The sequence below is a fragment of the Molossus molossus genome, unplaced genomic scaffold (assembly GCF_014108415.1).
Source record: "Molossus molossus isolate mMolMol1 unplaced genomic scaffold, mMolMol1.p scaffold_m16_p_3, whole genome shotgun sequence".
NCBI lineage: Eukaryota > Metazoa > Chordata > Mammalia > Chiroptera > Molossidae > Molossus > Molossus molossus.
Window position 1 is genome coordinate 97,763,859 of NW_023425366.1, and position 13,198 is coordinate 97,777,056.

General features: G+C 47.8%; 1 protein-coding gene across 6 annotated transcripts in view; it reads left to right on the forward strand.

The window, feature by feature from the left end:
* Window positions 1-1,445: 1,445 nt before the first annotated feature.
* CUX1 (cut like homeobox 1) overlaps window positions 1,446-13,198 on the forward strand; it is a 363,160-nt gene continuing 351,407 nt past the window's right edge. For 3 of the 6 annotated variants that reach the window (XM_036278819.1, XM_036278820.1, XM_036278816.1), the window contains exon 1: window positions 1,446-1,589. In XM_036278819.1, the coding sequence (XP_036134712.1) occupies window positions 1,527-1,589 (63 nt within the window). In that variant the 5' untranslated portion in view covers window positions 1,446-1,526. Of the gene's footprint in view, window positions 1,590-2,728; window positions 3,146-13,198 lie in introns of those variants that run through there. The other 3 variants (XM_036278814.1, XM_036278815.1, XM_036278818.1) reach the window with 2 other exon arrangements.

The window sequence follows — 13,198 nt, forward strand, 5'->3', positions numbered from 1 at the left end:
TCAACGTTCCCCTAACCCCCGCGCCCACGCGCTCTCACCCACCTGATTGTTGCCCCTTCTACTGGCCAAAAATGCGATGGGGACCCCGAGAGAACGCCGCTCCAGACCTCAGGAACCGCGCGTTGACTCAACTGAAGCTCCTAAATCCTGGGCACTTTCATTTCCAGTCCCTTCATTCAAAAATGCTTAATTCACTCCAATGATCAGCGCCAAACCTTCGAACTCAGTTGAACAGCAATTATATCTCACTTACATGTTTTATTTTGTATTGCACACAGATTTTATTTACATATAAATTTCAAGATTAAGGAGTTTGGGGATTTGTTTTAACTAATTACACATTAAATGAAGTGCGGGAGAGTAAAAGTACACATTCCTACTGGAAACTTTTAAAACTCACACGTGTATATAATCAATTAAAGATGACGATCATAAAACGTGTGCTTTTGCCAGGTTTCTGCGAAGAAGAAAAAATCAAGAGAATTGGTTTTTTGGTTTAAGTTTTAGCATTTCTGTAAACTAAGGACCATGCTTTCTGTCATAAGTGTTCCCACACTTTCCAAGTTTCTGTACCCAAACTAGTGAAAACCGAGGTATCTGAACTACAGGAAGTTTCTAGCGCTGTTCCGCTGGAGCGGTACGGGGGGAATAGAGCTGTGCTGCAAGACTTTTCCTGTCGTGGCCTAAGCAGGCGCGACTCGGGCGAATAGGGGCCGCTCGGACCGCTGGCCACCCGGCTTGCTCTGCGGTGCTGTGCGGCGCGGGGACCGCGCTGCCACAGTGCGGGGCATTAATTTGTGCGTCTACATGGTCAGGGGTGGTTTCCCTCAACTCTACTCCCCCCATCATGAAACGCTGTTCCTGGCGGGCTCTGTCTCTGAGTCCGGCTGGGGTGTAGGGGGTGGGTGTGCGGCCAGCGCGCCCCGCAAACGCCACCTTCCGTGGACCCCGGCAGCGCTGAGTGGGGGCTCGGGCAGGTGGTCGCCGCAGCTCGGCGCGCTCGGCGCAACAGCGAAAGAGGCGCTGTTTCCGCGCCCGCCCTGACGCGGCCGCAGTCCCTAACCCAAGTCACTGAAGGGGCGGCGTTCGGCCAGCGACCGCGACCCCCGGGGGCCCAACACACGCCCCAGGTGAGCGGGCCCGGGGCCTCCATCGGGGGCCCGGGCCGCCCCTCCCGCTGCCCTCCAGCGCCCCCTCGGGGCCGGGCCGGCGGCCACGCCCGCTGGGGCTGGGGGCCCGGGATGGGCGGGGGTCGCGAGCCGGGTGCCCTGCGCGAGGGGAGGGGGCAGGGGCCGCGCGCGCCAGGCCCGGCGGCGGCCGCCGCGCCCTCGGGCTCCGACTCCGGCTCCGGCTCGGGCTCGCCATGGCTGCGGCGGCGCCGTGAGGAGGAGTCCGCGTCCTCGGTGGAGGCGGCGGCGGCCGGCTCCAGGCCGGGTTTTGGCGCCGCCCGCCTGCTGCCTCCTGGCGGCTCCTGAACTCCAGCCCCCTCTCTATCAGCCTCTCACTCCGTCTCAATATGTCTCAAGATGGCGGCCAATGTGGGATCGATGTTTCAATATTGGAAGCGCTTTGATTTACAGCAGCTGCAGGTCAGGCTTCTCCGCGCTCGGCCTCTTGCCCGGGGGTGGGGGCTGCGGGCGGTCGCGGCCTCCCCCGGGGCCCCGGGCTGCCGGGTCGCTGGGGGGCCGCGGCGGCGGGGAGGAGGGGGGTGCCGAGGAAAGCCGGGCCGAGTCGGGGACAAGTCCCTCTCTCTCCCCGGCCCCCATTGATAACTCGCTTGATCAGAAATTGATCCTCTTTGTTCAATTCATCGATCAGCCCAAGATGGCGCCGGGAGCCGCCGCCGCCACCGCTGCCCCCGGGGTCGGCCCCCACCCCGGGCGCCCCCCCGGCCTGCGCCGCCGCCACTGCCGCCGCCGCGGGACCGGGGAGGGGGCGGCCCCGGCGGTCCGCGGGGTGCGCGCGCGAGCGGGCTGCGGGCGGCAGCGGCGGCGGCGCTGCGCCGGGAGGGGGCTGCGGCCCGTCGGCGGCGCCTGGCCGCGCGCCCCGCGCCCCCGGTCCGCCGTATTCCTGGGGAAAGTTTGTGGGGAGTTGCTGTGGGGGGTGAAGCGCCTGCCTCTCCAGGAGGAGCCGCCGCCGCCACTGCCGCCGGCGCGGCGGAGCTGGGGCTGGTGGCGCTGTGGTGCCGCCGGCTCGGGGGAGGGTCAGAGCGGCCACCGGCGGCGGCAGCGGCGGCGGCGCGGCCCGGCTCCGGCCAGGCGGGCGGGTGGCCGGGCGGGCGTCCGCGCTCCCCGGCCGGCCCAGGCTCCGGCCACTGCCCCCAGCTGTCAGCGGGCGGGGCCGCGCCGCCGTTCCCGCACTGGGCTTTGGGCTCCTAGCGCAGACCCCGGGGTTTGTTTACGTCCGGGCGGGCGCCTGGGGGCCACCCGCAGACCCCGCAGCGGCCCCGCTCTTTTGTATGCCTATACAAGTGGCGCGGGTCGGCTCCTCCGCGCCCAGGGACCGGGGTAAGGGCGCTTTGGGGAAACTTGCGAGGGGTGGCGGGGTCGCCCGGCGCGCGGAGCCCAGGTGTCAGGGCGCCCGGGAGCGCTCGGCGGTCGCTTGTGCGGGCGCGGGGCTGCAACTTTCTCCAAGCGCAGGCCCGGCGCTGAGTCCCGGCGCGCCGTCTGCCCGGACCGGGGGCGCCGCCTCCCCGCCGTCTGTCCCGGCGGGGCCGCCCGGCGCCCAAGGTTTCCCGCGGCCCCTAGTAACCCTCCCACGCCCCTTTGGTCCTCTCCTCTCGGGCCCTGCACTCCTAGCAGGGTCCGCGGGTGCGATGGAACTCGCAGCGAGTCGGCTCCGAAATGCCTTCTCTAGTTGGGTTCTGGAAAGCAAAGCACCGGGGGACCCACCGAACTGTGGCGTCCCATGCCGTGGTCTGCTCGCCGAGCCCCGGGCGCCGGGCGGCGATCGTGCCGGGGCTCCCAAGCCGGCGCCAAAGCTGCCGCGGTGCCCAGGGGGCGCGTTCTTGCCATCCACTTTCCACCTAGAGGAGCGGCGCGCCCTCGGGGTCCGCCGGGAATCTGCCAGCTCCGCGTTCGCGGCGCCTGGACAACCTCGGGACTCAGCCAGGTGGATGTTGTGCGTAGCGGGAGCCAAGTTGAAGGTGAGCGGCATGTGGGCCAGAAGCTCCGTGAGCGCTGGGGACAGCCTTCGGCTTAAAGGGGCCCAGGGTGTCCTGGCGCTCCGGGGGTCCCTCAGCGTCCCTGGGGGCCGGCTACTGCTCCCAACACTAAGGTGTGCAGGAAGGTAAACTTGGTCGAACTTTCCTAACCTGGAGGACTGGTGATTGTGACCTACAATACTTTTAGGAGGAAAGCAAATGAAATCCAGATGCAGGCTTATATGAAACGAAGCGGATTGGATTAAAACATACATAAATGGATTCTGACAACTTTAATTGTATATGCTTGTTTTCTGCCCTTGCCTACTTGAGAACTTGATAACGCAGACTCATCGTTGTTATGAAATTTCTTCAAATTTCTCGCTTAACTAGGAAGAGGACTATGTGAAATATGTATTTCCGATAAGATTAAAACTTGAAGGAGTTTGAGTATTTATTGACTAAAATAGATTACTCCAAAGTGTCTATTGTGTAAATTAGATTCCTGAATGTAATGAACACAGCCAAATGGCATTTTGATAAATTGGTCTACCCTGTTTTAGTAAAAATAGCTCCCTTTTACCATAATTTAATTCCTGTGCTTATTGTAAAACCCGTTGTGGAGTTTTAAGAGACACGCCTTAATTTTCTTTTTTTCTTGTCTTCCTGAATGTGACATCGTTTTTGAAGCATCCTAAACTGCCTGGGAAATGCATTTGATTTCTAGAGCGTTATTAGATCTTATGAACTCTTTGACAGTGTCCTCCTCCCCTCTCTCCCAGTGATTAGCTATTTGTTCAGGATATCATGAGGACATTTAACTGTGTAACTCGAGGATTCGATCGAAAGTTTCCCTGTCAGTTTATGTGAATGAGCCATTAGATATTGATCTTGAATTTTAAAAAGCATCATTCTCTTTCCTAAGCACCAGTTGGCTTTTGATGGTAGATGTGATTTGGCCTTAGATGATTTCCTATTGCTGCTTCATCGCATGTTTGAAAAACTTCAGTTGACTGACTATAGACTGCCAAAGTTCAAAGTATAAGGCCAAACTGGTTCTTTCTCTGGGCCCTGAAGAGGCCTTTTGAGTTGATATCTAGTTTAGCGTCATCTCTATTCCCACAGAAAGTAAGTGACCCAATGAGACTGCAGTTTGAGAAGAGAGAATTCATTAGCTTCAGATTCTTCTCATCTTTCCAGAACCCTTTCCATTGAGATCAGGTTGCCTGCAGAGCCCAGTGAGGGTTGTGGCATTGATATCTGAGGGTGAGGAGGCTGGGCTCAACTAGATCCAGATCCAGGTTAGAGACTTAAGTGGGTCCCTGCAAGATAAGGCAGTTGTGCACCTCTCCCACAAACAGTGCGCCAGGGCTGTGCTCTTTTCCCTCTGCTTGGTTGGTCTTGAAGCTGCCTTGGGACTCGGAGTGAGTGCTTGAAGCTGACTTGGGACTCGGAGTGAGTGCTTGAAGCTGACTTGGGACTCGGAGTGAGTGCCGGAGTGAGTGCCGAGTCTGGGGAAGAGAGTTTCTGAAGATTGAACTTTATTTCGTTTCCTTTTTAGTCCCTAAGGCTTGTGGTATGGAAGTCAGTGCTCTGGCGTTGCTAAGACTAGTTGGACAAGTTTTTATCCTATCCCACACTTGTAAAAACCAGGCTTTTTTTTTTTTTTTAAATAAGAAAAACACCATTGTATAAATTTGCCTTTTAAATACACGTTTGAAAAGAGGACGCTTTCTAAAACAAGCTCATGTAACTCTGTATGTTAGTATAACTTTTGGGATGGAGCCTGACAGTGACTTGCTTTCCTTTGAGGCATTATTCCTATATGGTGACTAGTGTTTCTCCTTTAAGGAGCCTCTTCTATAAAAGCAAACTTTAAACATTTTTTTTCTTTTTCAAAACAAGAAAGCAATTTCAGTTTTGCTATAAGTCCATTTTACTGGTTGCTTTTATTTTTCCTGTTAAGGAAGTGTGTTTGTTACCCATCATTTAGGACTGTTCCCATAAGAAGTATATTATTTTGACTGATATATGTACCCCATTGAGTACCCTTTATGAACTAATGGGTAAACAAATCAAGGGTTTCTACACTGCTGCTGTCTTTTCATATCAGCGTCTTTGAGACTGGGTGTGGGAAGGGTTGATTAAAGTATTTTTTTTCTGTGAAATTGTGTATGGTGTGTTTTGTTTTTGTTTGTTTTTGTGCAAGTCAGTGAAGGGATGAAGTTATGCAACAACTCCTGATGCTGTTTTGGTCCACAGAGACCCCCCTTCACCTGCTTCCCCAATTTTACCAATCTCCTACATGAGAAAGTTGGAAAGGGAAAGGGGACAGATTGCTAATTCCCTCAGGAATTATTCTCTCCTGATCCACTGAGCTAACCTTAAAATGCTGTCTGGTGAGCTGATTGAGCTCAAGACCTTTAATGGCTGTTGAAAAAGTCCTCCCCTCTGTTGTGTACAATTAAAACAAACCCACCAGGGTTTATGTGGGAGCTGTGTAGAAACAATAGTCTATGCTCCCATGACACCTCCCCCCTCCCCCTTTCCTGGTCTACCTGAAACAGTCAGGAGTCAAAACTCCTCTTAAGGCTGTGCTCACAGGAGAGAAAACAGGTCTTAGAGAAAACAGGCTCAAAGTAGAAAAAACCATATTCATTTCAGCTCATTTATAAAGGCCAAGGAACATCAGTGAAATGAAGAACAAATTTGTTAGAGGAAAACTTGTCCTTTTTAAAAAAGGAATTCATTGTGTGAAAAATCCTACAGAGCTAGGCCAAATTCCTACTTGTGCTTCTATTATATAGTTCACAGGTTTGATTTCATGTAAATTTCACATGTTTAAAAGATAAGTATATCTAATGGACTGTAACACAAATGTTACCTAAAAGTTTTTATAGAAGTTATTCTAACATATAGGATCATACATAATTTTAGAGATTATTTTAAAATCTATTTTAAATTATTTAATGTATAACTTTAAAAATATTATTGTTTTCCTTATGAAAGATCTGATTTTTACAATTGTCAAAGATAGACATTCATATATCTTGCCCTGTTGTTTTGTCTGAAGCTCTGCATTATGGCTGCAGAGAGATAGTTTTGGTTTCAACTGAAATTCCCCTGCCTCTGATTGTTTAAACTAGACCCTTAATCTTATTTTAACATACTTAAAATGTTCAAAAAACCCGGAAGAATTGTTTTGTATAAGTAGCAAGTGAATGTAGTTTAAACACTCAAGCAATTCTGCTATCTAATTGGAAACAGGTGGAATTCTTGGAATCCCGTGTTTAAATCTTATTATAGCAAAGCATAGAGACACTTTTTTACTTAAGGCCATTCGTTTTGCTCAAGCTATTTGAAGACGAGCCCCTTGACCTTTCATCGTGCCCACTACCATTTCCCTGGATGTTCCAGTTGTGCCGGGCATTTTACGAACTGGATACCTGAGAGAACTGCGTGTGCAAATCATGGAGCAAAAAAGAACTTTAATGGCATAATTAGACAAGTGATTTAATATCATTATGTAACATATATAGCAAAAGGTTGTGAATTCATTTGTGATTTCTGATTTAATAAACATTTATTGTCATGAGCATTTAGGTACATTTATTACACCCTGATAATGATTTAGAATTCAGAGAGAAACTACTTTCCCTAAAAGTTCTACATTTAGAGATATAAGCTTAAATATCTTAAAAAGCTGGTGGGGGGCATTTCAATAACAATTAATGGTGAGGCCCTCTGAATTGTCTAAGTCATTTTTTCTATTCTAGTTTTCAAAGCCAGCTAACAGCCCTGGTTTTGCTTTATGTTTTAGAACCAAGTTTTGGTTGGTGTTTGGGTATTGATTTTATTGAAGGGGACGACTAAGATTTGTGTCAAGCTCTTGTACCTATCACACTTTTGAGTTTGCTGAGCTGTGATCAGTCCTGCTTTTCATCTGTCTTCTGAGGAGGTTGGTAGAAGAGAGTAGTCTTTGGCTGGGCAGGAGATGTCCCTGCAGGAAGTCATCTAGGGTTGAGGAGGAACCAGGGGCATTGCCCTCATTTGTGCCATGCCCGAAGCAGCTTTGAAGCACCTGGGCTGTGACTTAAAGATTTTTAAAAAGTGGGTGTGCTACCCTATTCACATAATATGACACAGTTAAAAAAGCATAATGAGGGTGAACAACTCTTTCTGAAAGATGTAATTTGTTGCAAAACCCATCAAGAATCATTCCTTTGAAAAGTAAACAACTCTATAATAAAAATAATTCTAATTCCTGTTGTAATTAAATTCCGATATGATGATGTTAGTGGACAAAAGTTTCTTCACTTTAATATGAAGGCTATCTTTACTGCAGGAGGCCCAGAGCAGAATTTTTGTTTACTAGAACCTTTGTGCCATGGACAGACTGGGAAGTTTCTCAAACGGATTGGTGTGGATTCTTATTCAGAGGACCCCTCCCCCCATCCTCAGAAACACCATCAGACAGGTGACTGGAAAGGCATGAGGTTGGGAGTGTTCATTCCTCCTGAGGATTTATCTAACATGTGGGAGCAACTGGAAAAATAGCCAGATAGCCAGGTAGGAGAGTCACATGAAACTGACTAGATTCTTCAACAGAGTGGCCCCACACCTTTATGAAATACAGACCTACTAGATCTTGCTCATGACCTGGTGGGCTCAGTCAGCTGACAATGGAAATCCTGGATGCTTTTGACTCTGGATTATGAAGTTAATGTCAGAGGAAATTAGCAGAGCTTACTCTGAAGCTTGTTCTTTATTAGCATTACCCTGAGTATATCAGCATGGGGCCTGTTTTCTTAAAGACATTTTTCTATTTGGCTGTGTTTGTTCAATAAGTAAAAGCAGTTAATGTTTTTTAAAGTTATATATGGTAGTTTTGAGTTTGGTTAAGGGAAAAGCAAATTGACAAATTAGCTCTTAAGTGAATATTGTGAAACTGAGAAATAGGATGCCATTCTTACTGTTATTAAAATTTTATTTGGGTGTTGACAGCTTTTTGCTAAATGTAAGATGTTCAGATCCTGTCCACCCAGCTGTAAAAAAAGAAAAAAAAATCAAAAAAACTTCTTCCCAATTTCCTCCTAAATGCAAGACAGGCTTTCTTACATTGGGTCTTTCCCCCTAATTGTTAATATTTTATTTTCTAACATAGTTTTATGTGTTAAAGACTGAAAAGAATGTGAACTCATTAAAGGAACCTTGGTTCAGTTGTTATTTTGGTTTTGTTAGGGTCTTTGGTTTATTGCCACTTTCTCTCCTGTTTTTAGGGGAGAAATTGCTATTTAGATCAAAATAATTTGATTAAAGCTAGTAAGTGACACCAAAGGTAAATCCTTATTTTGAAAAGCCTGAAGCTGCAAATGTAAGCAAGGCCGGTGGGCTATTGGTAAAAGAACCATCCTCAGCCTGGACACTGTCAGCTCCAAGCGCCTGCTGTCACCGCTGCCTGCCATTTCTTGCCCCACTTCTGAGCTCCTGTCCTGCCAAGCCCGTCCCCTCCTTTGTTGTGACAACTGTTGTTTTTTTAAAAAAGTATTTGTGGAGCTCCATTATTTTGAGATTCTTGGAAGAAAGATACTATGTAAATGAAAATTAAAAATAAAATTCTTGCTGGAGGGAATTGTACATTTAATTTTTGATTAGGTTTGGAAAAGACTTTATTTTCTTACCCTGAAAATAGGAACAGTCTGTGGCTTCTATCACCATTTTGCTTCATTCTAAAAGGTGTGGCAGATAATGATGAAACTGTCCTTTATTTTCTGTTTTGCACCATGGTAGGTGACCTAGATCTTGAACCCATGCAGATCCATGTACAGTGAATTATTTCTGTTTTACATTGTTCTTCTCTGCTCTCACTGAGTATGTAGATAGCAATTGCCTATAGAACATAAACCTTTTAAAGAGAAAGGATTTGGAGTCACCAACATAATAAATTAAAACAAAAATTATAAGTAGACTTACAAATCACATCTTCCTCTCCTGTTCACACAGCAAAAATGTTATAAATCGTTCAGTTTTGAAACAGCATAGGAGCATTCACGTAATCCAGTATAGAACATTGATTTACTAGAATTGTTTCATTTAGCTGTACCTCAGCTCCTTGATTGCATAATGCTACATTCTGTCACATCATTCAGCCAAGTAGGAGACAAGGTCAGGTTTGGAGGCATGAGTGGGACCCAGGAGCCAGACAGGAAGCCCAGGCTATTGCGAAGCACCTGTCCAGATGACTTGGTCCACCAAGGGCCTCAGTCACAGGCAGGCACAGAGGATCAGTGAGGTGGCCAGGGCCTGGCGAGCGCTATCTTGGAGAGCAGTGGTATGCCATCAGGACATCCCCATCTGGAGTTGGCCATCCCAGAGGGAATGGTGTCATCTCTCTCCTCCCCCACTCACTTCCCAGCCTGGCACTCCAACTTGGCAGTAATGATGTGGGATTGGAAGAGGAAGGATATTGCCATTTATGGCTGAATGTCTTCGTCAGGACTACGGAGTGGTTTGCTATTGTTTTACATTTCTCTGTGTTGGTATATAATTATGCTGTCATTTCAAAATGAACTGATACTTTAATAAATCTTGTGTGCGTATATTCAGTTAGTTTTGGGGGATGCTTGTTGTATATGAGAGCCAAATCTTTCTAACACACAAGAGCTGAGTATGTAGCCTTGTTTCAAAATTGTCCATTCGATACAGTTTGCAATCTATTGTAGAGGTGGCTGCCAGATTAATCTTCCCAAACCATTGATTTCATCATGTCATTCCTCTCCTTAAACACCCACAGAGGATCAGTTTAGCACAGATTGGAGACCACATTCCTCAGGCCAGCAGACAGAGTTCTTGATGGTTGTCTCTATCTTACCTAAACCTTGTCCCACTTAGAAGGATCCCAGATTCGTCATCCTCCTTGTGCACATGAGTATCAAGCCTTATTTCACACATTTCCTTCTTTCCTTTGTTTTAAAACCAATGCTGCTGGAGAGTCCCTTGTGTGCCAGGCACCACGATTCAGGGTAGATGACAGCCTTCTATGGGTGGAGGTGGATGGGGCAGCTGGGATACGGCTGTGACAGAGCTGTTTGCTTGGATCTGTGTGCCTGAGACTTTGGAGGGCTGCAGAAAAATAGCCTCAAAATGGAGGGTAGGGATAGGGTTGGTGGGTCAAGAATGTGCCCAGAGGGGAGGGAAAGCTTGAGCTGATTTATGTGTACCTGGGGAAATATGGGAGTGAGGGCCTTCAGCAGAACAGTTTGGGGGGGGGGGGGCATGGTAGGGGTGGCTGGTGGTCTCTGAGACTTTCACTCTGACCTCTGGCTTCCCTCTTGGGTATTTCTTCCCACTTGTACCCACCATAACTTCCAGCTGTTCTTACCACTCAAGCTCCTGCTCTCCACCTTATGTTGTTATGCACCTGCTGTTTCACCCTGCCCTTGGCACCCAGGAAGTCCTGCTGCATGAAAACTGTGGGCCTTGTTTAAGGGGATAGTCCCATGTGTTCTGATTTAGGACTCATTCAGCTAGTTAACTAAGGAATGTAAATAGAATTCTTTTTAGGATTGTCAGAGGTGGGTAGATTATATTAAAATGGCTGTGTTTTGACAGCTACTGATAGGTACACATTGATAGAACATAGATTTCTTTTTTATTCTCATTTATTAAATTCCTTCTTTGCAAGGTGACATATATACATTGGTTAAAATATACATAATTATATTCGTGGCTCATAAAACGTAAAAAGTTCATGTTTCTAAAACTAGAATTGGGCAGAACGATTGTTTGACAGATTTATCCTTTGACTCTGCTCAGCCTAAATGGGAGGAAACTTCCCCATGTTAACAGGAAAATATGTATTAGAATGATCAAGAGAAAGCAAGTAGGAAGAAACACAAAGGTCTGGGTGTCAGCACTAGAGAACTGTCTCATGTGTGCTCAGCCCCCAGAAGCTGCCCATGGGCCTGGCATGTGTCTGGGCAGAGGCTCTGGGCCAGCCCCATTTCAGAGCAGTGGCCTTCATAGCCTGCGTGCTTTCTCTGCTTCTTCATTTACAAAGAAAGTACCTAGGATATTTTTGTAGAGGTGATGTCACTGTCTGGCTGCATGATCATTTGCATGGATTTGGGGAAGTGAGGGCTGCTGGGACTTCACTGAGAGAGGAGGGCTGAGAGGAGCCACTGACCCACGTTTAGCATGGGTGGGAGTGGAGCCTGACATCCACAGGGGCAGGAAGGAGGAAGAGGAGCCACCCCAGGTCAAGAGAGAGGGTGTGCTCCTTGTGGGATTTGGGGGACTGCTGGGCATTCAGGTGCTGAGCTCTGGGAAAGGAGAGGTGCAGTTCAGTAGAGGGGTTGGTGTTGAAGTCTAGAAGATGGGCTAAAACCTGGGGTATGAAGCCTGTGGTGGATTTATTTGCATTTTGGTTGGTGTGAGAGAGTTTGGCATTGTTTGAGGTGGGGAGGGTACCTCACCCTCATGTCACTTTCCCAGTCCCAGAGCCAGAACTGCATGATGTTTTAGTAAAAGAAGAGGAGAAAACATTGTTGCTGATATTGGACTACACATATTATAGTTGGTTTTATGTCCACTGGTGACAAGACAGATTCTTTTTAAAAAATATTTAAAAAATATATACACTAACAGCTATTATTTCCCGAGTATTGATAGTGAGCAGTGTCAGTTTAGGCTCTTGATTTCTTTCCTGTCATGCACATAACAGCCCCAAGAAGGAGATACAATACAGCTGGTAAATGAGAAGCCAGGGAGTAGGTGGATGCCTGGGTCCCCTGTGCTCCAGTCCATGCTTTTTCTGCCAACCCTGCTGTTCCTAGGATCAACTCTCTTTTTTGAAAAATTGATTTTTAAAGAAAGAGAGGGAGGGGGATGTACCCTGACTGGAGATTGAACCCACAACCTTGGAGTATCTGGATGATGCTCTAGCCAACTGAACTAACTGAGCTATTTGGCTAGGGTCCTGAGACCAACTCTGATGGTGGGGTCCTTGTGATGAAGCTGTGGGAGGATTCAGAAGGGAGCCCATGTCTATGGGCCACCCAAGATGAGTTTGGCGGTGGGTGAGTCACTTAATGTGAGCAGCTGAAGATGGAAGTAAAGCCTGTGAGGTGGATGTTAAGGTCCCAGGGTTGATTAGTGGATAGACACCTTTTGGTTGAGGCCTTGCTGAATCCCAGAAATGTTCTAGAGCCTCCCCTGCCCTGAGAATCAGCTCATAGGTAGAGCTCCAAGGAGAAAGATTATCTGACAAATTACCCTTACCCAAGCCATGAGTATTACATTAGCAAACTTGATCTGATAGTTGAGGTGCAGTTTTGGTGTCAGGCTGAAAGCAGCCTTCTTCATTGTGTCACCTATCCTCCATGCCCCATCTGTGCATACAGCAAATTTGTTGGAAGATGTTTGGGGAAATGGTAGGCAGGAGAGAGGCCTGATCAGGGGACCTGGGCCGGAGGAAGGGAGGGAGCAAGCTGGCAGAGGAACAGCTGTGCATTGTCCAGCTGACAGTTCTGTGAGCACCAGACGGGAGCATGAGTCCCACCCAGGATATTTTTTCTGAGACACTGGGCCTGATGCTGATGCTAGGGAGCAATTTGCTGTTAGATACTATTTGTATTTAGCCCCTTGGTGGCCTAGACAAAATCTCTACACTCTCAGAACCTGGAGTCTAGTTGATTTAATCAGTGCAGTAATACTGGATTCAAACCCATGCACATTGCCCGGACGCACTGACTACACAGGGTTTTGTTCTCTGTTGCACATGAAGGCGGAGTTGGGTGAGTTCAATAGGAGACTGGCTTTACATGAGGTCTGCAGGTGGGCATCTGTTAGGAGAGAAGAGGTCTGGTTAGATGACACTCCTTAGATCTTGGCGTATATTCCTCAAGGAATTCTCATGGAAAATTTGAATTTTTAGGATTTAAATGATGTTTCTACATGCCTGACGTTTTTCTGATGATGCAGCTTGTTTTGTAATAAATTTATGCATTTAAAAAACATGTAAAAAGCTATGCAGGTCTTGGAAATAATGCACATTTG